We start from the raw sequence: 20914 nt of genomic DNA, 5'->3' as shown, positions 1-20914 counted from the left end.
TATTATTTTATTTATTGTTCTTATACCCCGCTACCATCTCCCGCAGGATTCGGTGCGGCTTACAAGAGGCCAAGCCCCACAACATTATAAAAACAACAACAGCAATGATAAATAACTCAAAAAGCAAAACAATACAATAATGACACAACGCATTTTAAAAACCTAAGGCAGGGCCAAATGTAAAAGTTTTAAAAGTTAAAAGCTGGGAAGTTTAAAGGGGGTGGAGGAACGTTTTGGGAAGGGTGTACGTGCAGACAGTTCTAAATCTCTCATAAAGTGCATTGAGGGCATATTTCCAGGATTCCTCTTTCTGGGAAGGCACACTGGAAGATCCGAACATGAATGTACATATGAAATTAAGAATATATGTTTTACACAATCTTGTTGTCCACTAATGTTTATGCTTCAAAACACAACACTGGATTGGAAATAATGTCAATATTTTTATTTTCGTCTCTTGCAACCCAAATCTCTGCATTGAAACAAAAATACTTTCAAACTAAATTACAATTTTTATGAAAGTGTAGAGGATTATAGAGAAGAAGAAATGCAAGAAATGAAAGTATTGTATTTTGAGAAGATATGTATTCTTCCCTTAGTTGCTAGGGGGAAGAATAGATTAAAATAATATAACTTTCTGGTCTCTTGTTAGTGAGTAAATGAGTAGAATTTCCAGTTTTCCTAAATAGACATAACAGCTTTTAACATTACACTTGTCAATGTCCAAAAACGCCATGAACAGATAATTTAGAAACATTAAGATTATACCGAAAAGTGTAGTTGTAACCTAGCAGGAGACTCTTTTATAGAGCTATTCAAATTTGCATAATGTGACTTCAATGGATGTGAAAATGATGAATTGCTACCATGGTGGAGTGTTGTTCTGCCCTCTTCCCTGGGCTTTTTTGCTTTGCTTTGCTTTGTTTTGTTTTATTAAGTTAGTCTGCAAATTTAGTGGGAAAGAGCTAATATTGTTATGTAAAGCTATTTTATGTAGACCACAAATAAGCAAAAGTAAGTACTCTGTTTTATAAGTCTCCAATTCTATTTACCTTTGTTTCATAAAAGGCAAACACACATGATTTCAGCTCCAGGGCAGGTGAGAACTATCAAGAATGGAATGGCAAGGTTGAGAGTATTTCTGACATATAGGAAGGAGAGTATTTTGCTTGTGATGTGAAACATTTTTGCATAATGCAGTATGGTGCCTGTTTTACTTTTGACTCCTATCCTTTCACATAACCTTCCATTCGGCATTTACCTGGTATAATTCATTACTCCTCTGAGCTGTCTTCATATCGGGTTTTTCACCCATTGTCTTATTGCTTCCCTCCCACCACTCTGCTTTCCCTGTATAATGGAAGAAACTCTAAATACCCATAAACAAATCTATCCACAGCAACAAAATAAGGAATGCTATATCCCAAAGTATAGAGACACATCTGTTTTCTCTTCTATACTGGGCACAGAAAACTCTTCATTTGCATGATACAAAATTTGAAATAGAAAATCCATGACTGGTCACTTTTGACCATGAATTCAATATGAAAAAGATATAACAAAGATTTCGAGTTGCACAATTGCTGAGAAGTAGTTTTAGATGTCATACAGGATTGTTTCTTTTACATATTTAAAATGCAGTTTTAATTGTTGGAGGGGGGGGGGGATGGGGACTGAATACATTCTCTAAACAATTCATTATTTGATTATTTTACATGAACAATTGGCAAAGTTAGATCATCACAGAGGAATTAACATGCTATATTTGTGTAGACTATCAAAGTACAAACAGGATCACTGCACGTTATGAGACAGAAATATTTCACACATTCGTACCAAACTGAAATGACAGAATTCTTCTCTTCCTAACTGTTAGAAATGACTGTCTGCCTTTTTCCTTTCTAGAAAGGCCTGGGTGGTTTCTTACCTTCTTAAAGAACGACGATGGTGCCATTTCAGCTCCATTTAGCGTTCTTAGCAGAAACATTGGCCAAGACGAAGCATTCATCTGGAACCCTACATTGATAACAATGGAGTAGGTAGACACAATAGATTTTCAAAATACATATTTTATGAAGCAGAGAGCTTCCTTTAGTAGTATTATCTCCATATGATACATTTTAATCAAAAATAGAATATAAGCCTACATAGACACTTTGAAACCCCTTCCACTATGAGGCTAGAAACCATAACTGAATACTGCTAAGAATCTGGCACTATGCTTGGGAATGTAATTCAGTACGTCAACTTAGGTGGAAAATGAGCATTTTGTTTTCTATTATATAACAAGAGGAATAGCTGTTGGGACCAGAAGGTTCCATACCACTTGGGAAAGACCCGTTTTATATAAAGCAAGCAGGAGGCAATTATACACACAATTAGCTCCTGGCTTAACCTACTGAACAACGTGCTGTAAGACTGCCAACAGAAATGTTTCACAAATATATTCTGCATATTTTCAGAAAACACAAAACTGAAATATAACCTATTTTTTCGAAAGCATCTCTTTGAAAGATTCTTCCATACACATTTTCTTTTGTGAAACTGAGCAGTATATAACAATTGTCTAAGTAGGAGGAAATGCTTGCCTTTAAAGCTAGTTCAGCAAAAGGGTAGAGATAGTACAAAAATGAAATGTTTTGAATCATCTGGAAAATGTTAATGCAAGGATAATAATCAGAAAATTAAATTAATGGACAATATTAACAAAACTTACATTCAAGCAGTCTTGTCTCTAAACTATAGCTTGTCCTTTCACTGGAAAACCACAAAACAGCCCACTAACATTGACTACATTTCATTAAGCTTACTAAATTAATTACAAATTCATAGTTGGTTTTACTTTTATTTTATTAGCTTTCTTTTTCTATGACAATAACTATGACTATCAACAAGGTTTTTCTTCTTCTTTGTATTAGTTCTGTCATACATATGATTTTTTCATTTCATTACAGCCTTGATGTACATAACTGTAACTACTGCCTAACATATGAGAAGCTAATTGAAACAAGTAATTAATTACATTATTTGTAAACTCTGTCCAGAAACTTTGCAACCCAGATTTCAACACTTAATTAGCAGAGGAAAGCTGGACAGAGGAGGAAAGTAAGGTGAAGTAAAGAAAAAATTAAACCAGATTTAATGTCAAAAGATCAAGGAGCCATGCAGCGATGTCAAAGATCCCTTAGGAAAACCGAGGGGCTGAGGTGTTTGCATTTTGCTTTAAATTATTTCAACTGATTTTAACTGTGTTGCTTTTGCATATTCCCACCGCAATTGTTAACAGATACACACATCCGAGCATACATTATTTAGGATCCCTATATCTTTTTTATAGAGCTTCATCCCTAGTTCTACTTCCAGAGATTCATTCATTCTATACAATTATAGTATTATATTCCATTTTGATTGCCTTGGCAACATTCCATGGAATCCTGGGATTTATAGTTTAGAGGGGCATTTAGAATTCTCAGCCACAGAACTGAGTAGCTCGTTAAATTACAAAGTCCACAATTCCACAGGATATTGCAATAGCAACTAAAGTAGAATAAAGTAAAGGTTTTCCCCTGACATTAAATCCAGTTGTATCCAACTGGGGGTTGGTGCTCATCTCCATTTCTAAGCCAAAGAGCCAGCGTTGTCTGTAGTAACCTCCAAGATCATGTGGCTGTCATGAAGCACCATTACCTTCCAGCCAGAGCAGTAGCTATTGATCTACTCACATTTGCATGTTTTTGAACTGCTAGGTTGGCAGAAGCTGGGGCTCACACCGCTCCCCGGATTCGAACCTGCAGTGAGTAAGTTTAGCAGCTCAGCACTTTAACCCACTGTGTCATCAGGGGCTCCGGAGTGGAATATAGCAGTTTATTTGTGCAACATGAATGGACTCCAGATCAACTTCACAGTTCCAACTCTTGGATTCTTATCACAATATTTGCCCTATTACTCTTATAATTCCCCAGGCTCTGCATCTTTGGGCCTCAGGGTGACCACTATGCTGGACAAGTGGGTGTGTTTATTGTTGGATTCAGTTTGGTAAACTGTGGCTAATTCCCCTCATTATTTCTTCAATGAAGAGATATGCAGAAAATAAAACAGTGAAGATTATCTGTAAAACAAACAAGCTGAATGTCCAACATTGGTGTCTATGATATTTAATAGTTGAGTGTTCCCCAGACTGTATGGTATGAAGTTGTCATTGGATATAATCCATAACATTTAATCCTGTTTTGATTCTCTTGAAATCTAGCTGTGGTTATTTTGTGGTTTGCATCTTTGAGCAACAATGGCTTTAAACCAGACTATAACAGCATGCCTGTTAAGATCAGTCTGATCTTACCTAATGGAGGCTGCAGCATTCCCCCTTTCTTCTCACAAGTTCCAATTTGCTGTATGTCAGATGAATCTACTAGTCTCCAGAAGTCATTTTTGTTGTCGCTTCCATCAAGCCGCAATCTTAACCTGGCACCCGTGATTCCAATAACTGTGGCTATACATACTGAGGTAACATTGCGAGGATCATGAGCTTCCAGTTTCATTCCTACTTTGAAATCATTGCTAGGCGGAATCCTAGACTAAATGAAAGGGAAGATGAGGCATTTGATTGGTCAATTTTTCCAAAAAAGAACCATCAGCACTTCTCTAATTGTTTAGACTTGCTGTCTTGATAATCTAGGAGTTTTTTGGCTACCATATGTTTTAAATTTTCAGGATAATATTTGAATCTATCCCTACAATTAAACAGATACAATAGTTTCTAGTCCATAAATATTCCTGGCATCCTGGGATTTTCCAATAGCTAAGTAATGAAACAAGTATCAAATGCAATTTAAGATCACTATAAATCATTTCATTTAATGACTGATAATGACTTTATAAAAATGGATATATTTTTCTAAATGTGTATAAACATTTGTATGTGTGTGTGTGTGTGTATAATCTTTTAAAATGCTCATGTATACTGTATTAGATATGAGCAAATATATCAAACAACTATAGTAGAAAGTATGTATTTCTCCATGTATTATATTCTAAAAAGCATCTGAAACAAACATAATGCATGCATATTTCGTATCTTTAAAATTCCTACCTGACGGAAACAATGTAAAGGAGCAGCTACAGATCCAGTTTCTTTCAAGTAATCGTCCCAATTAAAATATTCTAGGATAAAGCATTTTAACAAGATTTTTCACTTGCACTGGATTAAATGTTATCAAATATACACATTTACTTTCAGTTAATCAGGTTTCAATTTATATGCCACTATTTCATAAACATTTCTAGTAAAATGAGCAGAAGTAATTTCATTAATTTGTACGTTGTGGTCCAAGAACCAAAACATAGACTCAGAATCACAGATTTGGAAGAGACCACACAGGTCATCCAGTCCAAACTCCTGAAATGCAGGAAATAAAAAAAGATTTCTCAAACTGCTACTAAATAAAGTTCAACTAATCTTCAACAGGAGGACCAAGACAGCCAGCATCAATGTCTGATGATTATTATGTTATTTAGTAATAACAATCTTCCTTCATTGCTGACTACAGATAGATATGATTACAAACAGAGTATCTCGTGTGTTCCTGAGTCACAAAATCCATGCTTATGCAAATAATCCATGTACCTTCTCCAGGCCTCCACATAATACACACAATTTCCAACATATCCATGGAAATCTGTGTCAAGCAAATAAAAAAAATTCAACCTCCAAAATGATACTGTGTTGCCATCTAGTGGCTATGTTTACTATCGTGCAATAACTTACTAAAAGTTCATAAAAGGACATTCCAAGCACTGACTTCCCTCTTAAGCTGACAAAAATGAAAGGATTGCATGAACTCCTACAACTAATATCATATTCCAAGTATGGCTTTGTGTTTTTTGAAACAACACAATGATCAGATAGCATTACCTTATCTTCTACTTATGTAACCCATGCATATGATCCATTATATCTCAAGATTCTGAAGGAGAGCATCTAGGAACTTCTTGTGGAAATAGGAGTTCAAATGAAAGCCTATTCTTTGCCCTAGTGATCACCACCAAGGTCACTGCTTTTTGTGCCCAGAGGTTATGTATTCTCATTTTGGAATCCAGCAAAATCAGGACATGAAAACTGTTCACCTTGAGACGAACTGAAAGACAGCCTGCTTGAGTCGGAATGTAGTTGTTACCTCCTTTCTCTTTATTAAACCTGAATAAGGGAACTTACTTTTACCATTTCTTTCTTCTTCATTTTGACATTTACATGAGTTATCCAGAAAGATACACAATAACATTTTTCTATATTGATGTATCTGTATTATCTGTATGAATTTTTTAATATATTTTCCTTAATTTATGTTCAAAGCTGACACTTTGATACTAACTAGGGAGAAAGTCCACATAATAAACTTTCATAGTGAACTATGAAACCTTATGCTGAAAACGTCTTTCTCCCTGTTAGTTTCAAGAATGTAGTAAGCTTGCTTTGAACATGTTTAACACTTTGATACCATTTTAATTGTCGTGGCAAGAGCTGTATGGAAACAAGAGATTTGAAGTTTGCAAAGAAGTCTAAATAACACATACAAGAATGAGTTGCTTACCTGTAACTATGTGTCTTCGAGTGGTGATCTGTGAAATTTGCACATATGGGTCTTCTGCTCATGTGCACAGCTGTTTGGAACCTTCTAGATCTCTTAAGTTGAAACATTTTGGCGGTAGCCCTGCCCACTCGCCACATACAGTATAAATGCCCATGGATAGAGACAGGGCCCCAGTTCCCTAGCCACTAAGACAGCAGCCAGGAAGTAAAGGCATGATCAAGCAGGGAGGATGGGTAGGAATGTGCCAGTTTCACAGATCACCACTTGAAGAAACCCAGTTACAGGTAAGCCACTCCTTCTTCTTAGTGGTGTCTGTGAAAACACACATATGAGTGACTACAAAGCTACTGATCTGTGGAGATGGCTCATGCCCTGCAGGAAAACAACACAGCTCTGTTGAGCATCCTTCCATGGCAAGACACCCAGCTTATAGTGGGAGGTAAATGTGAGCGATGTGTACCATGTCACGGCTGGAAGGCCTGCAAGATAGTCATTGCTCTCGCAGAGTGGGCTTTCACCTGCTGTGGGGGATCTTGTCCCACCAGTTGGTATGCAAGGCAGATCATTGAGAAATTCAGGATGACAGTCTTTGTGAAGATATCAGGAGGCTCAGGGCATCCTTGTGATATTTTAGAAATAGTCTCAGCGACTTCCTATAGGTAGCTGTCCTGTATATGTAAAAGGCCAGGGCCCTCCTGACATCCAAGGAGTGGAGAGCTACTTCTAGGGGTGAGGCTGAGTTTTAGAAGAAGCCAGAAAGGTAATGTCTTGACACACGTGGAAGCACAACATTACTTTTGGAAGGAAGGTAATATCTGTGCGGAGTACTGCCTTATCTCTATGGAAACGCAGGTAAGGGGCGTTGGACACAGAATTTGCTGGCACGTTTAGCCACAAAAAATGTGGTCGTCCAAGAGAGATGGGTAAGATCATTGGAAGCCATAAGCTCAAAAGGTGGCTTACACAGTAGAGAGGGTATGTTTTGTAACCTTTCAGAAAAAGATGAATTAGGGGATCCAGGAAACAGGAAGAACTTTCCACCTTCTATACCAAGATATTGCTGCTAAGTAGCACTTGAGAAATAAGAGGGGAGAGACTCGTCTTTGATAAGTACACTAGAAAGTTCAGGATTACCAGTGTTGGAATGGTGAATGGGTCAAGTCTGGTTTGCTGAAGAAAATGTCAAGAAGTGGGACCGTTTATACACATAGGCCCACTTGGTAGAGGTTTTCTGTGCTGCCTCAATTATCAGTTCCACCACACTGGAGAGGCAGAACATGAACTGATCCCCTAAGCCATCAGGCAGAGTCCTGCGCCCCAGTGGCTCAGAGCCTAGGCGCTGTGTTGGGCAAGAAGCTGGGGAGGGGGGCAAGGCTTTGAGGCAAGACTCCCTATTCTGGCACACTTGGGGAGTAAAGACTTGGCAGATCTGGCAAGACTGAGGCATATTGATTTCTTCTAGGCACAGCAGGGACGTGGTGTGTTTATCAAAATCTGGGAGTTTGCCTCCGCAAGCCCCACACTTCTTAAAAAAGGATGTGGAGGATATTTTAACAGGTGAGAACTGACCTGAGGGTAATCCAGTAGCGTAGTCAGAGAGATCTGAGATGGGGCTGACAGAAGACAGAGGGTAGTGTAGCCAGAAAGTAGTCCAAGTCAAGCCGAGAGGGTAGCAGGAGAGACAACAGCGATAGTCAGAAACAGTCTGAGTCAAGCCATTAAAACTGTTAGAAGAGCATGAAAGAGATACAAGAAAGGTTCCAAACTGTTCGTAGCAGCAGAAAAAAGGAACTGAGGCTCTGTCTCTGCCCATAAGCATTTATACTGTATAGGGAGAGTGGGTGGGGCTACTGCCAAAATGTTTCAGCTTAAGAGATCTACACCCATATGTGTGATTTCACAGACACCACAAAGAAGAACTACAAATACTATGCTTCCATTGTTTGCCTTTCCTAGTTCTTCTAATATTAGATAGCTTTAGAAAGCTTTAGCATCCAAGGATAAAACATAAAAGGACTGACCTAGAGGCCTGGGAGACCTTTGTTGGGCTCTGCTGCAGGAGAGACCCTATGGAGGGAGGGGGGCTATTTGCCATGCAGCTTTGCTGCCTGTTCTGCCTTGGACCTACCCACGAGGAGACCTGCAGCCATATCCTCATTCTAGCCATCTGACCCAGCAGCTTCCAAGGAGAGAACATAAAAGGACTGACCTAAAGGCCTGGAAGAGACCCTGGGGTCTGAGTATTTGCCATCCGGTTTTGCTGCCTTGCTCAGCCTTGGGCTTACCCACAAGGAGACCATGAAGCCAGCAGCAGCGCCTCATTATATCTAGCACTACTTGAATGCAGCTGTCTCAGCTGTTCCAGGGTCTTTTCCATCATCCCTCCGCTGCCTTAGGTGCCGCCAGGGCTGTACCTGAGGGCTCTCTCCATCTGGCCTTAGATATCATCCCAGAGTTCTTTTGACTACTGTCCACTCAGGTTTTAATTGGGTTTCATCATTGTGGTCTGGTCAGTGAATTCCACTCTAAACTGGACATTGAGTATTGGTATCAAATACTTTACTTCACAATTTAAACCTTAGCACTCCTGCATTTTAAGATCTTGTGTTTTAAAATTGTGGAACCTGCACCCTAATCCTAATTGTGGCACCTGTACCCTAATCCTGTAGTCTTCTACACTAGCATTTTATATCGCCTTACCCCATGGTAATAACACAAAAGACCAGCAGGCTTATGTTTGGCTTGTGAGGGGAGGAAGACTGGAAAAGTATGTTTTAAATCTGTTTTATTGCAGTTATATTTTTAACTGTTTTATTATTTGAAATGTTATATTTATTATTTGTATGTATAATGTGGCATTGAATTTTGCCATAACCTGTAAGCCTCTCAGAGTCCTCTGCGGGGCGAGAAGAGTGGGATATAAATATAGTAAATAAATAAACAAACAAACTCGGGAATAGAAGTTTTGTCTCTTTTGTAGTAAGTCTATACTTTTTATGCATTCTCTTATTTCAGTTTTGTGCATAATCTTTTTTCAACTGCCATGGCAGTTAAAGTGGTATCCAAGTACTATAGTTGTGTAGTGTGAATCAGATCTCAGAAAGAAAGATGAGTATCAATATGCTTGGGAAAACACCAAGGTTTTCAGAAGTGAAAAAGGTTTAGAAATCTCCTCACACATACCTAACTTCAGATAGCTTTAGCTATTTAAAATCCTGAACAGCAGCATTCCTATCTGAGACTAAAGACAGATATGTGGCAACATTTTGTAGTTTAGTTAGTTGAGAACTCTGCCTAGTTAAATGCATGTGAAATGCTTCTCTTTATAAAAACAATATTCCTCTTTTATATTTATTCATTTATATAATCTCAGCTTTTCTCCAATTACTGGGAAACAAAAGCTGATGACATAATGCTTAATTTTTTAAAATTAATCTTCAATTTATTTTATCTCTGCACCACCTAAATATTCTAATATAATAAGAGACCCCAAAAAGCAAATATATGATTTATAAAATAGCTAAAAACAGATTGTTACAATAGTAAAATACAATGTGTTAAAAAAAATAATCCACCACCAAAAGAAAAGGCTTCAAAAGCATATCAAAGGTAGAAGGACATCATGCCCTACATGCTGCTTGATATTCTTACACCAAATAAAACTTGTTAGTCTTTAAGATGCCATTAGACTCTTATGATGGGCCTGTTCACACTTTAACACAACTGTAGCATTATGATTCCACTTTAATTGTGGAAAGTATTCTATGCTGTTGAAGTGAAATCATTGCACTAAAATTGCACAGTGTAAAAAGACCCTGTGTTTGTGCTCTCCATAAAACTGTCAGCCAGCAATGAGAAACTCTGAGTTACACTTTGGTGACATAACAAAATATGGAGCTCCACAAGATTCTAACCCCAATTTTATGTTCTCCATTATAAGTGTATCAGATTTCCTATTCTCCCATCCACACACAACTCATTACTTAAAATGTCTTGATTTCTATGACCTGACTTGTCTGTCCTCTTCCAACATACACTATGGCTTCATGAGACAATATGAAAAAAAAAGCTTAGTCAAATTGCTGATCACTAAACAATATGTAACTTTGTTCACAAGTCAATGCTTTTGTTTAAGCACATCTACTACAACTGTCTGCCTAACTACCATATGTGTGTCTTTTCTGAATTCAAGGAGGCAAGCATCAACATTAAATATAAGACTACAGTAATATATCAAATGATAAAAATGTCAACTGCTGTCTCAATAATATCCTTAACATCATGGAATTACAAAGGAAAATGAAATTTTAAATGTTTAATTTCTCCATCAGCAGAAAACATAAAAAACAAAACTAAATGTTATAGACAAATGTTATAGACAAGCAGCAAAGGAACATACTGAAAATTGAATAGAGAGTATGAAATGTTTGCTAGTTACAACCATATAATATGCTGGAGTAAGTGAAAATAATCAACATCAGTCAAAATTGAAATATTTTGTCAGTTTTTTTAAGACCCAATGAGTTAGAATCAAAGGTTACAACAGCTGAATACTATCTGAGGCACTTTGATATCTCCCTTCTTTTCCTATTGTCTTCTACACCCCTTGAAAAGATCTCCATATGGCTTGTGAATGTCATGCACATCATTTGAAGCTGAGAAAGAATAATTGTCCAAAAACAAGAAGAGGCACAAAAGGGATGCAAGAAGCAAAAAATTATTCTGCAGGGAGGGATCCACACAAACTTCTTTTCAAAAAGCAATTAATTGCCTTTATAATACATACCATTGTGAAACAACTGGTTGCTTGACACATTATTATTCCCATGTTTTTCTTTTTTAACAGTCTTAGAATCTAAAAAACAACAATCAAACAACTCACATTTAACATACTTTGATATACTATGCAGAATATTTAAATTATTATGAGCAATAATAACTAGTTGTCAATGTTTAGGAACATGCTTGATAGGAAGCAATGACAGGAACTACAAATGCTATCTTAGATGTCTCCACAGATTTCCTATTCAAATCAATCCAAATTGTTGCTATGTGTCTTCAAGTAATTTGTTATTTACAGTGATCATATTACAAGGTTTTCTTGGCAAGATTAGTTCAGAGGAGGTTTGCCATTGCCTTCCTTTCAGGTTGAGAAAGTGTGACTTGCCACCCAATTTCATTTCACATTACATTTAATAAGTAAAAAAAGTACAGTCATCCCTTTCACACTTGCAAATTTGATTATTCACAAGCTTATTCAGTCCTCAGGAGATGGGAAGAGGAGAGGAATGCCTTTGATGCATCTGGCTCCTGAAGATGGGACTGCCATGACAGTCCCATACTCAGGAGATGAGCGGGGTCAAGGCTGTTTAGGAGGCAGGTATGCCACATGTTTCTGTTTCAACTAGTGCCAGTTTTCCTTTCTCCAAGAGAAGCAGACACTAGTGGTATTCAGGAAGAGGAAGATCTGTTCCCATGTGCTCTCTTCCTGCTGTTTTCTACACCTCTTAAAAAGAGCGCCATACAACTTGTGAATGTCATTTATTTCCCATATTTATACCCTGCTCTTCTCACTCAGAGGGGACTCATTGAGGCTTACAGATTGGCCACTTCAGTGCCACATTGCAATACAAAAATATATAAAATACAATGCATTAAACATCAACAAAATAAATATACAAACACATAACGTGTTAAAGCCTGTTAAAACCTTATAGCTAAAACCGTGGCCATCCTTTATGTTGCTGCATATCAATAAAAAAAAGTTTAAAACTTCCTTAAATAAAGAGGCCTGGTGGAAAGATGTGGTGGTGGTGGTGGGGGGGGGGGGGCAACTGGACCTCCCAGGAAAGCAAGTCCCATAACTTGGGAGCAGCCATCAATAACTTTTTCCTGCCCTCAACAGACATGCCTGGGATGGTGGTGGGCCATTACCTGCAAATTGTACAACACAGGCAGACAAATATAGGAATATACACTTTTCCCAACAATATGGATCCAAGCATTAAAGATCATTGCCAGTACTTTGAATTTTGTCCAGAAATCGATTGTTGCCAGTATAGTTCTTTGAACTATAGAGTTATATGATTGATCTATATCCTGCACCAGTCAGCTGCCTGATTCCAGCACTTTAGATATGTTGGAGTTTCTAAAGAATTTCCAAAGACACTCCACGTTGAGTGTGTTACATTAATCCAAATGGGGAGTAATCAAGGCATGTGTCATCATAGCCAGATATAACATCTCAAGAAATGGGAGTACCTGGCAAATTAACAGAACACCAATTTTAGTAGCCACGAATGCACTCCCGGCCACTGCTGAAACCTGGGCATCCAGACTCATATCTGAGACCAGAAGCATGCCCAAGATGCAAACCTGAGATTTTTGCTAGGGGTGGTAAAGGTGTAACCACATCCAACGTACACTAAATTTTGATTCCCTAAAATGGAGCATATGTATCTTGTCTGGATTAAGTTTCAATTTGTTTGCTTTCACTCATTTTGATATGGACAGCAGACACTGGTTTAGTGCAGATACATTTTTCATGGAACTGGATGAAAAGAAAAGGTAAAAGTCAGGATATCATCAGCATACTTCAAACTTCCAGAGATCCCCTCCCAGCAAGTGTGTGTAAGCATTAAATAGCAAGGGAGACAAAATTAAACCCTGAGAAACCCTGCAGCCTAACAGCGATGGGGTTGACTAGGAATCTCCCAGCACTGCGTTCTGAGCTTTTCCCTCCAAGGTGGATGGGAATGACAGAATACTGCTCCCAAGTCACCAAGGCAGCTCAGATGGCTACCATGATTACTGATATCAAAATTCACTGAAAGGTTCAGCAGCACACACCCAACAGGGACAGATTTCCCCTGTCTAGTTCAAACAACTTTATCTGCAAAGTGTCGTGCTCCTGTAGGTCAGAAAGTAAAAGATCTTTCATCACTTGAAAGAACTCCACTCTGCTTTTAAATAGGTTTTTCCACTGTGCTTTACCCCACACACCATCAGGTGTACTCTGAGATTTAAGCCATTTAAGGCTGTAGTCTCTGTTCCACTCATTTCATCATCACCACCACAACGGGGATCACTTGGATCCACTCCATTGGAAGGGACATATAGGAGCAATTGCATTCACCACCTTACAGTATTTTCCCCCTTTTTTTCTTTTTTCTTTTTTCTTTTTTTGCTTCCACAACTTTACCTTTAGCTGCTGTTTTCCCCATAGTCAGATGTGTAGCTCTTCTTCTCACAAAGAAAAGAAAGAAAAAGAAAAGAAATAAGTTCCAAGAACAGGACTCACTCTTCTTTTTCAGTTCAAATGTTTCCTGTGGAGAAGTAATGCAACAGATTAGGCAAAATGCATAAGAATTTCAAATAACAGTGAAAGCAGAATCAAAATCTGTTATGACATTTTAAACATTGTCAATAAGGAAAATGGCAACAACTTTACACATTCCCTCTACTTGGAAGAAAATATTGTAGAATTTTCATTGAAGTTTGAATCTTTGATAAGCCCCCATTTTATTTATGCCATCTACTTAAGTTTCTGTTATTCATTCAGAATATTGTTTCTTCCCACATCAAGACACTTCATCACCAGCAGCTGGGGATTAAAATGCATTATTACATATAACTGTGGCAGCAAACCGGAGTAAAAGAGAAATCTATTTCTTCAGAAGTTTCCTTCTCCAGTACACATAATGTTGAGTTTTACAACCTATATTCATAACCAATTATACTGGCAGACATTTATCTTTTGTAAAGAAGCAATTGTCCTATTTAAATAAGCTTCAACATAGGTACAAGTTTAAATAACTTCAATAGTGAAACACACAAAATATATACGGTTTACAACATTATTTCATAGGACATATACATCAATGAATATATCAAACTTACAAGGAAGTTCACATTGTGTTTAGTACATTTGAGAATATGTCCATGCATTCTGTAATCACCGGTAATGAACTGATATCCTTAAAAAGGAGTAACCTCTTGTATCTTATTGCTCGCAATTAAAAGCAGAAGCAGACTACACTTTATTGAAGTTTTTTTGCAGAGCCATTGATGCTTTTAATGTAAGTAAATTCCTTGTTTTGTTTATATAAGAATTGTCAAAATATAACTGGGTGCCACTTGTCATATCTATTATTTTGTCCTCTCTAAATTTAGTAAAAACCACAGAAGTACTATTACCTTTGATTTAATGAAAGAAGCCTGAAGAAGAGAATTTTGGTCTTGAAACAAGGACACAAAAGCACCCGGGGAACCTTGTTGTGGACTCCCGAGTTGGCTGAAAGCAACACGAACTGTTTCCAGTTTTGATACTCTCAAGTTTGTGGAATACAACGTGAACTTTTGTTGTAAGATCATGGACATATTCTCAAATGTACTAAACACAATGTGAACTGCCTTTAAGTTTGATATATTCATTGATGTATATGTCCTATGAAATTATGTTGTAAACTGTATATATTTTGTGTGTTTCACTATTGAAGTTACTTAAACTTGTATCTATGTTGAAGCTTATTTAAATAGGACAATTGTATATTTACAACTGATTCATAGATATCTGTGTTATTAGAGAAGACATTTATCTTTATCATTTATCAGCCCCTTCTCTCCTGTCCTTCAAAAAGATGCTAAAGACCTGGTTGTGGAACGAAGCCTTTGGCAATAATAGGAAACTACTCCGTGCAATGAGGCAATAATAGGAAACTACTCCGCTGACCAGAGCCAGCATGGTGTCTTGAGATGGTTTTAAACAGCTGATTTAAAAGTAGATATAAGTGATTTTAATGTTTGCGTATAGTTATAGTTTCATGTCCCAGAATTGAACGTTAGCCATATATACGTTGTGTTCCGCCATAAGTCTCCTGCGGCGTGAGAAAGGCAGAATATAAATGTTTTAAATAAATAAATAAATAAATAAATAAATTTATCAGCACTGAAGCTGAAAAGCTATTGTCTTTATTTACCCCACAAATATACATGTAACAAAAATCACTGGTCTTTTAATTAGTTTGTTCCCTTTGCTTAAATGATATCATTTGCTGCCCCTGCATTTCTGAGATGGGCAAAGCTTATTAATCCTAGTTATTTCCTATGACTTCTAGCAATACTATAGTCATTAGGGAATGAAATAGAACCGTATCAATTACTTTTTTTCTTTAAAATGTAGGTAAGATTTTTTTTAAAAAATCTGATCATCTATCCAAACAACCTTACATGGCAAACAGAAAGTAACATTGTTTAGAGTTAGATAGACAAGCAATTTTCCTCCCTGGCTTTCTCAACTGGCTTCTTCATATTTGTAAGGAACTGTGAGAGATGTTATTTCTGATAAAAATATCTACACAGGAAAAGGTCTACAAAGGGCTTTTTGATACCTAAATAAACAACACAATTCTATACTGTCTACACATAGGTAAATCCCATTGCATTCAATGGTACTTACTTCCAATAGCAGGTATAGGATTTCAATCTAGCTTATTAGATCAGTAATACAAAAGCACAAGTTATCACAAAAGAGTTTTTAACAACCTGATAGCAATTGTTAATACTACAATACATTATGGAAAAATAATACAGATATAATGACACTTCCAAACCAAAACTTATACTCTAATGAGTTAACAATCAATTAGACTTACTCCTATAAAATATATATTGTATAATACAACTGCAAGATAAGATGGATTGGGTCAAGATGCGGAAATCTGTACTTTGAAACAAATGTTATTCTTCAAAATAAAAAACACTCATTTCTGACTTAAAATAATCTGGTGAATACAAACTGGCCACAGAAAATGCAAGGCATACACCAAAGTAATAATCCTAGAATTGAATATCATTTGGTTCTTTAGAAAGAACTTGAAGACCTGGCTGTTCCGATGTGCCTTTCCAGAATAGGAAAACTCCAACAAGTCCCAGAAGCACTTTATTAGAAATTAAGATTGCTGGCACACTGCACTTACCCTATAATCCTTATATATCACTTGTCACATCAACACTTTTAATCTGTACCCTTTACTCTGGCCCGGTCCAGTTTTATTGTGTCCTGGTGTATTGTTTATTGCTTGTTGTTTAATATTGCTTTAACTGTTTTTAATTTGCTTTAGGTTGTGTATTGTTATGTTGTGTTTTGAGGCCTTGGCCTTTGTAAGCCGCATCGAGTCCTTCGGGAGTTGCTAGCGGGGTACAAATAAAGTTAATAATAATAATATTCTTGGCATTTCTAATAGAATTTACAATTCATTATTTCAAACGTCATATGCAAAATCCATCCCATGAAAAATCTGTACTTATCGCTCTCCCCTACCACAATGATCGTTCTCTCTCTCTCTCTCTCTCTCTCTCTCTCTCTCTATATATATATATATATATATTGTATTGTATGACTGAATTTAATAATTTTAAAGTTATATTTAAATACTGCTAAACAAATAAATATTTGAGAAAGTGTGTGCACAAGCTAAATATATTGACACATCTCTTCATAAATCTCATTGAGTGCATAACTTAAGATACATAACATAAATTATTTACAGTAAATTCTGTAGCTATTAATCTTCATTAAATATTTATGTAATGTTCAAAGTTTAAGAGATGGGTATCAAAGCATTTGTTTAATTTATTACATTTCAGAGAACTGTAGTGTACCAGTGCATGCCAATTTTATCAGAATTTTCAAAACAATTCTAACATAAAACTTCTATGCTTTTGAATTTTAAGAAAGTAAGTATTTAAAATGAACACCACTTGAAGAACCATTTACAAATATACAGGTTTAGCATCCCATATCTGGAAAACTAAGATACAAAATTTCCCACATGGCTGGGTATTAACATGTTGGTGTCAGTTCAATATACACCAACTTTATTTCATGCATCAAATAATTTAAAAATATTGTATACAGTTACTTTCAGGTGATATGTGCAAGGTGAAAATGAAACGGAAATTAATATTGAGTTTAGACTGGTCTCCTCACATTGCTTGGATATGCAAATACAGATATTTCTAAATTTTGGTCCCAATCATTTGTATTAGGGCCATTCCACCAGTACTAAAATAAGTTTTTTTAAAAAGACATAGCATTAGAATGGTACCACACTTCTTAAAACTGCTGTCTGCTATTTTACACACCTAAGAAAAGGTGATAAATGTTTTCATATACACCTTAAACTTGTAAATTATTGTGTACATTAGAACAGAGTTTCTCAAACTGTGCTCCTCCAGATGTTTTGGATTTCAGATCACACAATTCCTAACAACTGATGAGCTGGTTGGGATTTCTGGGAGCTGAAGTCCAAAACAGGTGGAGGAGTGCAATTTGAGAAACACTGCATTAGAGTACCACCAAGAGCATGATAAAATGCAAAGAGAAAAAATATATCCTGCCACATTTTACATACTACATAACATGTTTCTTGCATAGCCAATAAATAATATAAAAACATGTAAATTAAAACAAATGGGCAACATTATAATAGCTACATCGCAAACCTATCAGAAATAAACTATAAAAGGTGATGCTGAGCTTGAATGATTAGCCTTTCATGCAGACTGCTTTAAATAGTGTTTGGGTTTTTAATCTATTTGTTGTTTTACATTTTTGAGCCCCCAGACTGCACTTGCTCCAGTAATAAAGAATATTCTAAAAATGTGGATTGATCTCCATATAGAAAAAATGAATGGATGAATCTTTGGAATCAGATCAAAAATATAGTTCATTCTATTATCATTTTTTAATACATAACAATTGTATTCCAGAAATTATCTTAAGCCTAAACCAAAGTTTCCGAAACTGTGCTCCTCCAGACATTTTGGACTTCAGATCCCACAATTCCTAACAGCTGGTAAGCTGGCTGGGATTTCTGGGAGCTGAAGTTCAAAACACCAGGAAGAGCACAGTTTGAGAAATGCTAGTCTAAACCATATCAATACAATGTGCAGATATAAGTTGCTATTAATACTGACATTTCTCATATCATTTAATTTATATTTTGTACATGTAATCTATCTCAAAATGCATTTGGTTGGACTTCCTAATTCACATATATTCATACTATTTAAAACACAATGTTATTACCCAGAAAAATAAAAAAGAATGAAATTGTGTAAAGCTGACAATATGGTTTTAAAGTAAAAAAAAAAAGTATACATGATTCAAAATGTATAGAATTTTCTTTACCTAAATTCAAACTCTCTTTTCATATACTTTAAAAACTTGTTGGAGTAGAGAGGATGTTTGAGACCTGCTTTTTAATTACTCCCAATTTAATAAAGTTCTAAATATTTATATTTGGCAGACTGAAGTGAGAATTAATTTTTCCTTATTCCACTCTATAAAACTATAAAACTGAATAAAGAAATATCTACATTTTACCAATCTACATAAGGCAGACCTAAACTAAGTTGACTTCATAACCCTTAACCCTGCATATTAACACACAAACCTTCATTTAGCACTGATTTTTACCCATTTACTGATAAGAACGAAAAAATTTTTTGGTAAAGATTATATAATTGTATAATGTTACTGAAGAATATCACCAAAGGTGTAAATGTGTTCTTTGAAATGTGAATTCTCAGCCTTTATACTGATGGCATTTGATCTGTCAAAACATTATCTCTTCTGGTAATTGTACATGACTAGTTATCCACTGAGAATAAAACAAACAGTTCATTTCAAAGTCATTTTAAAGACTAACATATATTTTAATGCTTCCGTTATAAGCAGGATATCCCTGATAATTAGGGGGGTGAGCCTAAGCAAAATAAGGTTGTGGTGATTCACTCGATTTTGCATGTACAAAAATTCTAAAATATATATATATTTAAAAACGCAGGATTACAGTTTCAGGAGGCCAGGCAGTACAACAAAAAAGCAAGTAGTAATTATTACATTTCAGTACAGTGTCTGATATTTAACAAAGTTTAAAAACTTCACCAACAGTTCACTAAACATTTACTTTATGAATCTGTTTGATTCCCCCAAAGTTTCCAATCAACATTGATGGAGAGCTCTATTAACTAATGAATAAAACAGTAGTTTTTATCCCAAAACTTGACAACCAAGTTGTACCACTTCAATTATGTCATTCCTGTTTCCAAATTATAATGGACATTGTGTAGTCTTTGACACAGATGCATATTGAAATCCCTGCTCCGGCAAAAAAAAAGTGTTAGAATGGGGAAATGAGATTACTCCTTGTAAATTATCCTGATTTCTATGAAAGAAGGGTATTGTATCATCCAAAATACATCTGTGTCAAACAACACACCAGATCACATCAGACTTTGGAAGCAATGTGTAACGGATTAGACTACCTTACAAGGTTGGTATAAAGCCAATAACAGGCCTGGCTTGGAAAAGCTAAGGAGACCAGGGGAGAGGAGAGATCAGGCAGCTTCATAGCTGGAATTGCAGTCTGATTGGCTGATGACATTGCAGGGAGTTGCTTAGCAACCAGAGATGGGTGGAGCCAGAGGGGAAAAAAGAGCTAATGCAGCCAGAGTTTTGTCGGTTTGGAGTTGGGAATTAAGTTTGAAGTTGGAATAGTTAGTTTAGGAGATTTGAAGGCTGGACGGATGGAAGGAAGGAAGAGAAGGCCTTACTGGTACATTATTTAAACTGTTATGTTTATTCATATCATGATCTGATCACCATGCTCAATATATCCCATATGCATGGGGGTAATGGGGTAACAATACAAAAGGTTTGCTAGGGTAGACCCTCTTTCACTCAGACTCAGCCCCCCGCCCCAAATCAAACTCAGGCCTGGCTATAGGCCTGCTCTTTGAGGAAAGTAATTAAAGTCTTCAGGGAGAAGGAGTAAGAAATATAGTGAGCCTCTATAGTTTTAGAGGACTGTGTGGAAAGAGGATTCAAAAGGTTTTAAACAACCTGTTTGTATTCCTGTAAGTGGAACAATTCATGTTATAAAAGCATTCTCTGTAAAAGTAAAGCCTGGCAGTTTATTAAAACCACAACACATCTTTACTGTTCAAGAACAAAATAAACATCATGTTCTTGTGTTATTTCATCTGAGGAGACTGAACATTCTTGAACATTCTAGCAGGGAGGTGGCCTATGGATCAATAAATAGTGACAGCAAAAGAAACCTTATTAATAAATTGGTGGCAGCAAAAAGATATATAACATCATAATTTTAATATATATGTAATATACAGTGTTAGCATCCCACTGTCCTGTCCTCACTGTCCTGTACTATGCAACATCAGCCCCAGTTAAAACATGGATGTATTGCATAGGAAGAAATGGACAAAAGCATTCTTGAGTATTCTTTACCTTTGAAACCCCT

General features: G+C 36.3%; 1 protein-coding gene across 3 annotated transcripts in view; it reads right to left on the bottom strand.

Annotated features, from left to right (window-relative positions):
* The window catches only part of SCML2 (Scm polycomb group protein like 2), a 56241-nt gene that overhangs the window by 24918 nt on the left and 10409 nt on the right, over nt 1–20914 (bottom strand). For 2 of the 3 annotated variants that reach the window (XM_067466790.1, XM_067466789.1), the window contains exons 2-6: nt 13789–13912; nt 11374–11442; nt 5090–5160; nt 4340–4574; nt 1928–2016 (exon numbers count right to left, since the gene is read on the bottom strand). In XM_067466790.1, coding sequence (XP_067322891.1) covers nt 1928–2016; nt 4340–4574; nt 5090–5160; nt 11374–11442; nt 13789–13912 — 588 coding nt within the window. Of the gene's footprint in view, nt 1–1927; nt 2017–4339; nt 4575–5089; nt 5161–11373; nt 11443–13788; nt 13913–20914 lie in introns of those variants that run through there. The other variant, XM_060770054.2, reaches the window with a different exon arrangement.

The sequence above is a fragment of the Anolis sagrei genome, chromosome 3 (assembly GCF_037176765.1).
Source record: "Anolis sagrei isolate rAnoSag1 chromosome 3, rAnoSag1.mat, whole genome shotgun sequence".
Classification (NCBI taxonomy): domain Eukaryota; kingdom Metazoa; phylum Chordata; class Lepidosauria; order Squamata; family Dactyloidae; genus Anolis; species Anolis sagrei.
Note: the sequence above shows the minus strand (reverse complement) of the source record. Positions and strands in the feature narration are given on the sequence as shown.